The 12,795-nt window shown below is 58.3% G+C and overlaps 1 protein-coding gene across 1 annotated transcript; it reads left to right on the top strand.

Annotated features, from left to right (window-relative positions):
- Positions 1–1,523: 1,523 nt before the first annotated feature.
- Positions 1,524–9,746, top strand: HMG20B (high mobility group 20B). The gene is made up of 9 exons (XM_065422171.1): positions 1,524–1,669; positions 4,435–4,540; positions 4,970–5,173; positions 5,645–5,765; positions 5,953–6,005; positions 6,855–6,933; positions 7,609–7,824; positions 8,460–8,592; positions 9,663–9,746. The coding sequence occupies exons 1-9, from the start codon at positions 1,632–1,634 to the stop codon at positions 9,673–9,675; spliced, it is 963 nt and encodes a 320-aa protein (XP_065278243.1). The 5' UTR covers positions 1,524–1,631; the 3' UTR covers positions 9,676–9,746.
- Positions 9,747–12,795: the final 3,049 nt, after the last annotated feature.

The following is a 12,795-nucleotide window of genomic DNA, read 5'->3' as shown; positions in this document are numbered from 1 at the left end:
GCCAGCGCGCACTGCCGTAGCCCCGCCCTCTGTCTTTGACGGAGGCCGCCCTGGCCAATCACCGCCTGCCTTATCTGCATATTGCCTCCAGGGTGGCCAATCCGAGTCCTAGCTGTGGGTAGCTCATTAGCATAACGATGGCGGGCGGGGCGGAGGGTGCAGGGAAGGGCGGTTGAGACTGAGAGACGGGGTTGCTGAGCCAGGGAAGTTTGGGGAGGTGCGGGGGGCTGGGGGTCCGGGAGGCTGGAGGGGGAGAGGAGGTGGGGGTGCGAGGGGCTGGAGTGGGAGGGGGGCTGGGGGATTGGAGGTGGGGGTACGAGGGGCTGGAGTGGGAGAGGGCGGGGGGCTGTGCGATTGGAGGAGGAGGTGGGGGGCGGGAGTCTGGGGCGGGGGAGGAGGTGGGGGGGCGAGGGGCTGGAGTGGGAGAGGGCGGGGGGCTGTGCGATTGGAGGAGGGGGGCGGGGGTCTGGGGAGGAGGAGGAGGTGGGGGGGCGAGGGGCTGGAGTGGGAGAGGGCGGGGGAGGAGGTGGGGGCGGGGGGCTGTGGGATTGGAGGAGGTGGGGGTGCTGGGGGATTGGAGGGGGAACAGGGGTGTGGGGGTCCTGGGTTGGGGGGCTATAAGGGAGCCTCAGGGAAGGAGCTGCTGCAGATGGTGCAGGGAGGGGGGGGCAGTGCTGGGCACTCTTCCCCTAGTCTGACCTTGTTAGTCAATAAAGGGCTATAAGAAGGGGGGGCAGAGCTCCCCATCCCGCCCCTCTCTGCCCGTCTCCCCAGTTCCCCTTTCCTGGGTGTCTCTGTGACTCTCCTGTTGCAGTGACCGCTTGTGTCCCATGCTCAGTTCAGGGCCTGGGAGCCAGAAGGCCTGGATTCTGTTTCTGCCTTAGCCACTGACTCACTGGGTGACCTTGCACAAGTCATTCCCTGCCTCCGTGCCCCAGTTTCCCCAGGTTGCAGAAGCCCATGAAGCACTCTGAGAGTGCAGATTGTAATTCACATTATAGTGTTACGCTTTTGAACTTTAGTAGGGTTGTGGATCAGGGCACCTAGAGCTTCATATGAGCATCTTTTATTATATAAATTGAAATAACTCAATTGGGAAATTCCCCAAGCAACATCCACTCTCCTGGCCTGCACAGAAAAGCAGCTGCTAGTCAGACTGCTAAGTATGAAGTGCTGTGCCAATGTTGCTTTAAATTATTGTATCTCTTGAATATCTTTTCTTTTCGGTGCAGTGTTAAGGTTGCAATTTAAATAACCTTGTTTTGTTTTGCACATTTATCATTTTGCTTCTAGAGGTGATAAGGGAAGTTATTTGACCAGGGTCACACAATGAGCTAGTATGTGAGCTGTGAATAGAACCCAGGAGTCCTGAGCCATTAGAGCAGGAGACAATACTTCCTCCTGAGTGGGATGTGCCAGGTGGGCGCTGGGGCCTTATTTCAGCTGGATTGTAGCTTGCTCAGTTGCTGCTGGGTTTGAGGTTTGCTACCTCCAGTTTCCAATAACCTTTCTCCCTGCTGCCCAGTTGCTGAAATGTCCATAATGAAACTTGATTGCACGTTACAGGTGGCCTGGTCTGAGCGGCTTGAGCATTTCCTGGTGCTCTTAGCTGGTGTCTGCAGAAATTGGTCATGTCGCATGGTGCAAAACAGCTGGCCGCTGGGATCTTGTAAGTGTGGCAGGTTCTTTCCCCTTACCAGACAGCAACAGGCCGACTGTTGTTGTGGTCACGGTGATGCTGACAGGCCCCGTAGTGCCTGACAGCAATCAAATCTAGCTAATAGATTCATAGAGCTCAAGCCTGCTGGGACCATTAGATCATCTAGTCTGACCTCCTGCACAGCAAGGGCCAGAGACCTTCACCCCCAGTTACTCCTGGATTGAGCCCAATAGCTTGTTTGGCTAATGCATCTTCCAGAAAGGCAGCCAGCCTTCATCTGAGGACATCAACAAGTGGAGGCTCCCTTGGTAGTTTGTTCCAATGGTTAATCACCCTCGCTGTTAAAATGTTGGGTCTAATTTGAATTTGCCTGGCTTCAGTTTCCAGCCATTGGTTCTTGGTCTGCCCCTCTCTGCCAGATTAAACGGCCCGATAGTCCCTGGTATTTTCGCCCCAGGTACGTGTAGGCTGTTATCAAGTCAGCTCTTGATCTTGATGAACTAAACCGATTGAGCTCTTTAAGTCTTCCACTGCAAGGCATTTTTCCAGATCATTTTTGTGGCTCTTTTCTGCACCTTCTCCAATTTTTTCAAGGGACTTTTTAAAATGTGGACCCCAGAACTGGACGCAGAGTTCCAGTGTCGGTCTCACCAGTGCCACATACAGAGGTAAAATCAACTCCCTACTCCTGCTCGCTACTCCCTGTTTGTACATCCAAGGAGCGCATCAAAGATCTTGTTGTCTTAGTGTCGTACTGGGAGCTCATGTTGGGTTGCTTCTCCATTATGACCCCTAAACCCTTTTGGAAACACTGCTTTCTTTGTTCCTAGATGAATAACTTTGCATTTGGTTGTATTAAAATGTGTTTTGTTTGACTGGGCCCTGCTTACCAGGCGCTCCAGATCACTCTGTATGACTGCCCTGTCCTCAGCGTTAGTTACCACTCTGCCGGTCTTGGTGTCATGCGCAAACTTTATCGGCGCCGGTTTTATATTTAATTCCAGATCATTGATGAACGTGTTGACTAGCATCAAGTCTAGTACCAGTCCCTCTGAAACCCCACTAGAAACAGCCCTATTTGATGGTGATTCCCCATTGGTAACTACCCTTTGAGATCTGTCACTTAGCCAGTTCTTAATCCATTTATTGCTTTAGAGAGTGGAGCCTACTAGTTTCTCAATCAGAATGTCATGCAGTAGTAACTCAAATACCTTACCAAAGTCTGTTACATCTACACCGTTACCTTTATCGACCAAGCTTGTAATCTCAAAGAATGAAATCAGGCTTGCTGACCAGACCTGTTTTCCATAAACCCATCCTGACTGGCCTTAATTAAGCTCCCATCCATCAAATCTTTATCAATTGAATCATTTGGTATTTTCCGTTATTTTGCACAGGATTGATGTCGGGTTAACAGGCCTGTCATTATCTGAGTCAGCCCACTTGCACATTTGGAATATTGGTACAACGTTCGCTCTTTTCCAGTCTTCTGGAACTTCCCTGGTATTCCAAGATGTACTAAAAATTAACATCTCCTCCAAGATCTTCTCAGCCAGCTCTTTTAAGATTCTTAGGTGCAAGTTCGCCAGGCCTGCTTATTTAAAAATACTTATCCCTAGCAGATGTTGTTTAACATCCTCCTTAGTTACTAATGGACTCAAAAGTACTTCATCATGCTCATATGATACACGATACCATACTGCCTCTTTCCAAATGCAGAACAGAAATATAGAACCTTTTCTGCATCATCATTAACAATTTTATTTTCTCCATCTAGTAATGCGTCTGTACTTTTGCTAGGATTTCTTTTGTCCCTATATACTTAAAAAAAATTCCTTCTTATTGTCCTTAGCCTTGCCAGCCATGGATTTTTCCCCGATGTCCTTAGCTTGCCTTATTAATTTTCTGTACTTCATAACTGCTGAGTTATATCTGCTGCTATTTACTTCCCCGTTTTTGCATTTGTCATGGATTGCTTTTTGGTTTCTAATTCCTGCCTTCACTCATCCTGATCCTGTAACTGGACTTGTTCAGGTGGAGCACCCCTGGGGTTCCGTGGGGGCATATCTGATTGCGGGAGCTGGGCCCTAGTTTGCTGTTCTGCCTTGGACTGTGGCTTGTGTAAGATGGTCCAGATGAAGGCAAAGCTCTCCTGTATGATGCACCAGCACCAGCCCTTTCCTTGTCTCCATACTGTGCCAGGGAGGGTGGAATGTTGTCTCCAGCCATAGATTAGTGGATGCGCTGGGTACAAGGACTGATGGATGGCCCTTGGAATTGGTGCCCAGAGGAGTATAACTTTAGATCCAGTTCTCAGTCATGTGAGAACCCTTCTCGTTCTGACTCTTCTCTGCAGCTGTTTGACCTGCCAGCAGAGGGCGTGATTTGGGCTGTAACCTGTGTGCAGGAGTGCCCCAAATTACCCTGGGCCATGCTGGTCTTGGTGGGGTTTGTTGAGCCCCTTAGTTATTACAGTGCTAGCTGGTCCCAGCAAGGGCTGCTGTGGGGAAGGGTGTGGGAGCTCTGGCATTGGGAGGGAGTCGCCATCAGCTACCTCAATCCCAGCTTCTCCCGGTAGGAGTCGCCCTTGTGAAGGGCTGTGGAGAGTGCTGGCTGCGTGGGAAGCTCAGTGCTCCTGCATGCCCAGCCCCTCCCAGCAGGAGGTGCTGAAGGGCGTAGCGGTGTGCACCAGCAATGCCATCCCAGTAGCGTCTCTGCAGTTGTGCCTCAGCCTTTTCCTTCCCCGCAGTGTGACACGAGCTCTCTGGTTGCAGACATGCCACCGGCAAAGGCCAGCATGGAAACTTCCTGGTCGCCATCAAGCAGGAGAAGGGGGAGATTCCCCGGACCAGCAGCGAGAAGCCCCATGGCGAGGAGGAGGTGAGCCCCTCTGCGATGTAATCTGGCTCTTCTGCTTTCCCGGCCCGCCCTGGGCACAGGATCCCTGCTGTGGCTCGTCCAGGCTCTCCCGCTGGCTCGAGTGCAGCCGCACGGGGCTGGGACAGCTGGGTTTACAGCGCTGCAGGGAGCTGCGTTGCTGGGGTTTTGTGCCATAGAAATGCATTTGCTCACCCTGCAGTAGTCCTAGCGTAGCCGTGCAGTGTGCCAGGCTGCCGCAGATGGTGCAGGGGCTTGTGGCTGCAGCACGGGGCTGGGAAGAGAGGCCAGGAGTCCTGGCCTCGGGAGGGCTAACTGCAGGGGGCTGCATGGCACTCTGTCCCTCCCTCCCCCCTGCGGACACAGTCACTTAGTGAGCTCCAGTCCAGCATGTTGATTGGTTTCTTTCCCTCCCCTGCCGCGGGGCGACAGCCAGTGAAGAAGAGGGGCTGGCCCAAAGGGAAGAAGAGGAAGAAGATCCTGCCCAATGGCCCCAAGGCCCCAGTGACCGGCTACGTCCGCTTCCTGAATGAACGCCGCGAGCAGATCCGCATGCAGCATCCCGACCTGCCCTTCCCAGAGATCACCAAGATGCTGGGAGCCGAATGGAGCAAACTGCAGCCCACGGACAAACAGGTACTGCGGGAGGTGGGGGGGCGCCCAGAGGTGACACACTCGCGTTAGCCCAGCCACATCCAGCTGGGACCTGGGTCACAGCCACGCTCCAGACCCACTCGGGCTGTTGGGCCGGTTGAGGATTGCACCTCGAGTAGGATAGGCTGCATCTGGACCGGGGTCTGCGGGACGTACCCTAATTGGCTGCTGTGCTGTGGGTCTGGGGTCCGTTCCCTTCCATAATTGCAGGGCATACACGGAGCCCCCTGACTGGCCACTCAACGAGGCCGGGGTGTCAGCCAGAACCTGTGGCTACCTGATTCAGCTGCCATTGGCATCTATGGGAGCAGGGCCCTGACTCCTGGAGTCACGCCCTGGAATACTTGCTGGGCCCCTCGCTGGGATCCAGGCTCTGGGGTGGTGTTTAGGGCTGCACCTCGCCCCCCTTCCCTGCGCTGTGGGGCGTGCCCACCTGACCCCGGGTGGTTTCAGCGGTACCTGGACGAGGCGGAGCGCGAGAAGCAGCAGTACATGAAGGAGCTGCGGGAATACCAGCAGTCGGAGGCCTACAAGATGTGCACAGAGAAGATCCAGGAGAAGAAGATCAAGAAAGGTTGGTGCTGGGGGCGTGTGGGGCTGGGCTTTGGCAGGGCCCCTGAGCACAGCATGGTGCGCTCTGCCCTGCCCCCCACTGACACTGGGGTGGGGAAGGGGCTGGGAGCGTCCCCCTCTGTGGCTGGCAGGGTGGGCCTGGCACAGCAGGATGAGGTGAGTAACCTCTGATCTCTTTGTGCCCCCAGAGGATGCTGGTTCTGTGTCTGTGAACACTCTGCTGAATGGGCACCCGCACAAGGTAAGGCCCCTGGCGGCTCTGCGAGGGTGGGCAGTACCCAGGAGAGGGGCTGGGTGCCAGGTGCCAGCTGGGGAAGTGAAGCAGAGGAGCACGGAGCCCCTCGTAGAGCATGAGATGGTAAATCCTGTCCAGCTGCATGGGCCCTGCCAGGGCTGCCACGGGCTGGCGGGTGGCAGTGGTGAAGTGGGGCCTGACTCCGTGCAGGGCTCACTAGGCTGGTGTGAGGCATGTCCGGCTCGTGCTGTATGGCCCTTCGCTCACTGATGTGTCATGCCCCTCCCTCCCCCTGGTGATGCTGCTTGCTCAGTCCATGTCTGTCCCCCCTGTGCCCACACACCCACTGACCGTGCCAGGGGCTGCCTGTCTGTCCCCTGACACCTCCCTAATGTCCTTCAGGCCGTTGGCAGACTTGCTGCATGTGACCCTGCCCTGGCAGAGGGGCATGAGGGGGGCTTGGCTGCAGACTGGGATTAGACAGAACTGCTCAGCCGTGGCAAGTGGAGCTGAGCCTGTAACAGCCGGGGGCGGAGTTATTGTGCATCCTTTAAAATACCCCTTCAGGCTGCCACGGCTGGGGACTATGGCTTGGCCCGGCCTGTTGGGGGGAGCCCGGGACTATCGCCCGGCCCGTGCGGGACCCACCAGCTCCCCTGGGGCCATGTGTTGGGACTGGCAGGAGCTCTTACGCCCCACTGCCTCCCCCATCCTTGAGCTGAAGCAGAGCAGGGGACGTGTGTGTGGACCCCAGGGGAGGCAGGAACCCAGCCCAGGCAAAGGGAAGTTCATCCCTCGGGCTAGAGTCGATCTGTCCTGGCCACTGGCCGTTAACCTGCATCTGCTCCCGGCCAGGGCGGGGACTGTGGCGGGGACGGCTTCTCCACGTTTGACGTGCCCATCTTCACCGAGGAGTTCTTGGACCAGAACAAAGGTACCGAGCCTGGAGGAGGGGGGGTTAACTCGGTGGGGCAGTGACCGTCCTGCATTGTGTTTGCACAGCGCCTAGCACAGTGGGGCTCTCTAGAATACTATCAGCGACACAGCCCAGGCCAGGGGAGGGGGAGGCTAGAGACGGTGGTGCCCAGTGCTCTCCCCTCCCAGCGGGGGGCGGGCCCAGGATCCCTGGTGTAAATAGACACCTGGGGCTTGCCGTAGCTGATCCCACCCTGGCCCATGTGGCTGGGCAATGCCTGATCCTTCCCAGCAAGCCACATGCAACCCCTAATGCCCCAAGGTGAGTTCAGGGTGGGGGAGTCGCAGCCTGTGGACTTGGCCTGCACCTGCTAATCCTGTCAGCGTCATGGTAGGGTGCCAGGCAGCCCTCGGAACAGAGTCGCTGATCCCAGCATCCTGCCCGGAATTGACTTCCACCTCAGTTGGCCCAGCAGGGGCCAGGTGCGGGGGCTGATGGGCCGAGAACACGGGCAGCACCTAGCGCCGTGGGGCCCTGATCCTGGCTGGGCCCTCTGGGCTCTGCCGTAACCGAAGTCGCTGATGGCACCGCTGTGTGAGCCCTGCGTTGGCCCCAGGCCTGTGTCAAGTTGGGGGGAGCTGGCCTCTCCCCCAACCTCTGCACTGACCCTCCCTCCTGTCTGCGGTGGGGCAGCGCGGGAGGCCGAGCTGCGGCGCCTGCGGAAGATGAACACGGAGTTCGAGGAGCAGAATGCCATCCTGCAGAAGCACACGGAGAGCATGAGCTGCGCCAAGGAGAAGCTGGAGCAGGAGCTGGCACTGGAGGAGAGGCAGACGCTGGCCTTGCAGCAGCAGCTCCAGTCCGTCCGGCAGGCCCTGACCACCAACTTCGCTTCTCTCCCCATCCCAGGTGAGTCCAGGAGGCAGAGAGAGGAGGATCATGGGAACACAGCCTAAAGAGATCCCCTCCCTGAGCAGTCCACTGGCTGTCGGCTGGGCTGTCACTAGAAGGGGGTGCCCGGGGGGGTCTGATACTCTGCATGTGGGGGGTGGCTGGAGATGGGGCCTCAGAAATCTTCCTCCTTTTCCCTCTCATCTCAAAGCACCCCGTGGTGGCACTGAAGAAAGGAGTCTCTTTGGCACCGTGACAGTGTAGCCCCGCCTAGGCTGGAGTGTGGCTGGTTCAGCACGCAGCCAGCAGGTGGGGGCAGAGGGCGGAGAAAGTGTCTGTGGCAGACGCGGCCTTGGCGTGGGGGTCTCCCCAACACGCCCACGTGTGGTAAACTCACTCCGGGGGTGAAGGGCCAGCTGGGGTTGGACCCAGAGGTTGCAGGGGACGAAGGGGTTGGGCCTCAGAGCTGAGCCCTCCGCCCAGCGTAGAAACGCCCTGGAAAGGACCACGGACGAGGCATCCTGCCCCCCTCCATAGAGTGCCAGTCCTGACCCCTACAGGGCTGCCCGGGTATCGCTGCAGCTGGCCTCTGGGGGCATTGGGCTCGGGACCAGCCGGGCTCCTGCGCTTTGCTAACCAGGCCCCGTCCCTAGGCACCGGAGAGACCCCCACGCTGGGCACCCTGGATTTCTACATGGCCAAACTGCACAGCGCCATCGAGAGCAACCCGCTCCAGCACGAGAAGCTGGTCGTGCGCATCAAGGAGATCCTCTCCCGGATAGCCAGGTGAGGGGGGGGCTCTTCCCTGCCAGGCCTGAGGGCGGGGAGCTGCAGGGTTCGGTGACTGGTGGGGCTGGGACCCGCCTGGCCTGGGCATTGGCCATGGCAGCTGTGGGCTGATCCTGGCAGGTGCTCAGTACCTCTGTGGGTGAGAGAGAATTGGTGCCGGGGGGAGGGGGGGTGGGGGGTCAGATCTCGGCAGGCAAGAGGAGGATGTGGTGGGATCGACCCAGGCTGCCCTGATGCTTGGCTTCTCCCTGGACCATTCTGGGGGGAGATGAGGGAGGCATGTAGGTCCCGTACAGCATGTCACACCCCGTGTGGTGGTGCCGGTTGGGAAACTCCTGGTGCCAGGGGCTGCGGGGGGATCTTTGCTGCATGGCTGTGCTTTGCCTAGGCCCCAAGCCTGTTCTGACAGCCCCTCGCAGCCAACCACCCCTTCTTGGGACGCAGTTAGAACAGCCCAGACGCCCCCAGGGCACCCACAGGCCGGCTCAGGGCTGAGCAGACCTGTGACTGGAAGGGTCCATGCGTGGGCTTGTAACTCCACATTTTGGGGCCCACGTGGCCAGGGGAGGCCCCCATTTTAAATGGCAACTGTGGGGCGGGGGTATGTCCTGGGGTCCCTCCCCGCTCTTCCCATCTCACTGACGTGGGGCACAGGGAGTGGCATGCTGACCGCTAGAGCTGTCCTGAGCTCCTGCTCGCTGGCTGGAGCTGGCCCTGCCTGGCAGGGACTGGACGTGGCCGCTGCCCCACAGCTGCCTGGTGACTCGTGTGAAGTGGGCTGCTGGCTCTGGCTCAGTTTCCTGGGGCAGGTGTCTGCGTTGCAGCATCTGCCCCTGGGGTGAACTGTCGCCCGTGTGGGCAGTCCCATGGAGACCGAAATCCCCCTGTCTCCCTCGGGGGCATCCCCAGGGTGGGCTGGAGGCAGGCTCGTGTGGCAGTGAATTGGGCACTGCCTGTTCTGGGGAGGAACAGCCCCTCTGGCCCTACACCACTGCTCCCCCACCCCCCGAGCTGCTGAATGAGCCGAGAGTGTCTAAGCAAGCTGTGTTTTTCCTTCCTGTTTTTAGTGAACACTTATGAAAGGCCTGGTGTGTCCTGCGGCCCAGCGCTGACATGGACTGGGACCCTCAGCCACCTCCTCCCACCCGCCCTGACACCTGGAATCCGCTGGAGCCTTGCGGCTCAGCACCTCCGCCTTGCACAGATCTTTGCTGGAGAAGGGCTTTGAGCGGGTTGAGTAACTCTTGGTCCTTCCGTGCAGCTGAGAACTGTGGGCCAGGCCCCCGTGAGGCCTTGGGGGGCAGGCCGCCAAGCAGGGACAGCAAGGCAGCTTGCGGGGTCACTTCTCGGCTCCTCCTGCGCCCCCAGCTCGCTGACTGCCAGGGCTGGGGCTCAGTGCAGCGCCCCGGAGGCATGACTGCATGCGCTGCAGGCTCCACGTGCCCCATTGCAAGCTGGCCCTCGATTCTCCAGCGAGGCTGGAAATCCTGCAGCAGCTGCGTTAAATTAAACCACACAGCCTTAAAGCTGCCCAGAAGCTGCCCCCGGCCGCTCACTGTGACAGTAAATCAGGCGTGTCTCGGGCTGGCCCCACCCTCCAGTTGTCAAGGTGACAGAGAAGTCTGTTTTGCCAAGGCAGGGCAGAAGCGCTCGTCGCTGGGAGGGTGCTGGTGTAGACCAGGCACTGCTGTCCTTACCCCTGTGTCACCTAGACCTGCACTGAGCAGAAGAGGACACGGCAATGATAAGGCCACTGTCCTGCCCATGTTAGCGCAACTTCCCTTAGAACTGCATCAGTGTTCAGGCAAAAATAGATGGGTTCCCTCTTCCCCCACACAAAAAATGTCTAGTGTGAACCCAGCCCGAGCTATCAGCAGTGAAATGGATCAGTATTGGCATTTAAACTACCATCATTAGGTTTCAGAGTTAAACAACTGACGTGAAGGGGGCTGTTCACCCCTCTTGGAGCAGTTGTTTCAGGCTGTCTGTAGACTCAGGTGTTCACGCTTGAGTCACATGAGGGCTGTCGCTCTTTGAGTGCTGTGATCCTGGCACTGTGTGGTGGGGAGGGAGCTCTGCTCCCCTATCCCTAAAATAGCATGGCTGAGTATTATGGGGCTGGCCCTTCCTATCCCTGCTGAGCCCTGCCTAAGGGGGCCTGGGGAAGCCATGTCTGGGGTCAGGCCAGCTCCCTTGTTCTCAGCATGGTGTCCTCTGCCTTAGTAGCTAAGGGGCATGTTTGTAGTGTGGATTGGACCAACTGGGTCAGACCTGTGGCAGGCCCAGCCTGGTCAGTCTGGTTATAGTCCTGCTGCCTGGAAGAGGTCCCTGCCTGCATTTGGGTCTGTGGCATAGATGGGCCCTTGTCTAATCTTAGGGTCTGTGTTTACTGCTGAGTTAACCCAGGCTCTTACCCCATGGAACCTCAACCCCCTCCTGTCCACACATAACCCTGTCCCCTGAGTTGGGTGGTGCTCTCAACCCCGGCTAGCTGGCCCGGATGCTGCTTTCACTCGGCTGGGAACCTGCCCACTTTGCAGTGAGGGCGCAAGCTAAATCACTCAGTGCTGATAGTCCTCCAGCACCTTCCCACAGTTCCCTCGTGTGCCCAGGAGGACAGACAAGTTCTCCCACAATTCACTGGGAAAGACCCCTAGAGCGGCTCAGCTCACTGCAGCACACAGCACCTGGGAAGAGCCCCTGAAGTCCTAGTGCCACCCAGGCGAGTGCCACGCTGGCGCAGGCATAGTAACAAGTCAGGCGCTGCTCGCCCTGGCTGGGCTGGCCTGGGTGCAGATCACCTGCGTTCCTCTGCAGTGTAGTCCTATCCCACGACGTCTCCAGGGTTATCCTGTTCAATTCCCTGCCATCCTGTCCTGAGCCCCCAGGGGTCGTGAGGGGCAGAGGCTGCTGAGGGTGGGGAGACAGCACCCATTTAGGTGCCCGGCGCTCAGGGAAGGTGAGGCAGTGCGGTGGAGAGCTGTGGCCTGGCAGGAGGGCGCCATTCTCTGGGCGTGGGCAGGGGTGGGAGCCCCACTCCATCCTGGCCAATCCTGCAGACATCACGCCAGAGATGGCCACTGGGGGCATGTCTACACTGCAGTTCAAACCTGCGGCTGGACCATGCCAACTGATTCGGGCTCACAGGGCCTGGGCTACAGGGCCGTGTAATTGTGGTGCAGACGTTCAAGGTGGGAGGGTCCCAGAGCACTGAGCCCGAAAGCCCCTTAGCCCGAGCCCTGCAAGCACAAGTCAGCTGGCCCGGGCCAGCCACGGGCTGTTAATTGCAGTGCAGACATGGGCTCACCGCTTAATACTTGCCAGTCAGCCATAAAGGTTAGAGACGGGGTCTGGCTCCAAACGTCCTCGCAGCCGGGGACAGGGGGCCTGGCCCGTCTCGCACAATTCATTCGTTTTTACAAAGAAGTTGACTGTCTTTCCCAGTGAATTGTGGGAGAACTTGTCTGTCCTCCTGGGCACACGGGGGCTGCTCCGGGTGAGCAGCGAAGAGTCGCTCAGTTCCCTCCTGGAGCCTCCTTCTGTTGGTCTGGCCCGTGAGAGATGGCGCTGGAGTGTGACGCTCTGGGCTGAGGGTTTTAGATCCGATCACAGCACCTCTCCAGGCATTTTGGTGGGCAGAGTAGGGACCAAACTGCTGTGCCAAGGGCAGTGCTGGCAACTTGCCTGCAGCTTCTAGCACCAGGCACTGCCAGCACCGGTCACAGAGAGCAGCAGCTTCCTCTGCAAGGAGGGCTAGGTGTCTGTGGGAGGAGTACGGTGCGCGCTGTGCACTGCGGGTACGTGTGGCAAGATCCCTCCTTCCCTGGGGATGTACCATCTGTGTGTGCTCCCACTTGGAAACGCCTGTCCGCCACCATGGCACCGGCCCCAGCCCTGCTCAGCCAGTAGCACGGTGCTTTTCAGCCTGTGCTCCGCGGACCCCGGGGAGCCGCTGACTGTCTAAGGGCTGGTCCACACTAACCCCCCAGTTCAAACTAAGATACGCAACTTCAGCTACGTGAATAACGTAGCTGAAGTCGAAGTACCTTAGTTCGAACTACAAGGTACTTACCGCGGGTCCACACGCGGCAGGCAGGCTCCCCCGTCGACTTCGCGTACTCCTCTCGTGGAGCAGGAGTACCGGCATTGACGGTGAGCACTTCCGGGATCGATTTATCGCGTCTAGACAAGACGCGATAA

Source organism: Emys orbicularis, chromosome 24 (assembly GCF_028017835.1).
Source record: "Emys orbicularis isolate rEmyOrb1 chromosome 24, rEmyOrb1.hap1, whole genome shotgun sequence".
NCBI classification, from domain to species: domain Eukaryota; kingdom Metazoa; phylum Chordata; order Testudines; family Emydidae; genus Emys; species Emys orbicularis.
Note: the sequence above shows the minus strand (reverse complement) of the source record. Positions and strands in the feature narration are given on the sequence as shown.

What these genes read in the sequence shown, in the direction of transcription:
- HMG20B (XM_065422171.1), top strand. Translation starts at nt 1,632, where the DNA reads ATGTCGCATGGTGCAAAACAGCTGGCCGCTGGGATCTT. An exon ending in TGAATGGGCACCCGCACAAG is followed by an intron (nt 6,006 to 6,854) that starts GTAAGGCCCCTG and finishes GCTCCCGGCCAG; the next exon opens with GGCGGGGACTGTGGCGGGGA. An exon ending in GTTCTTGGACCAGAACAAAG is followed by an intron (nt 6,934 to 7,608) that starts GTACCGAGCCTG and finishes GCGGTGGGGCAG; the next exon opens with CGCGGGAGGCCGAGCTGCGG.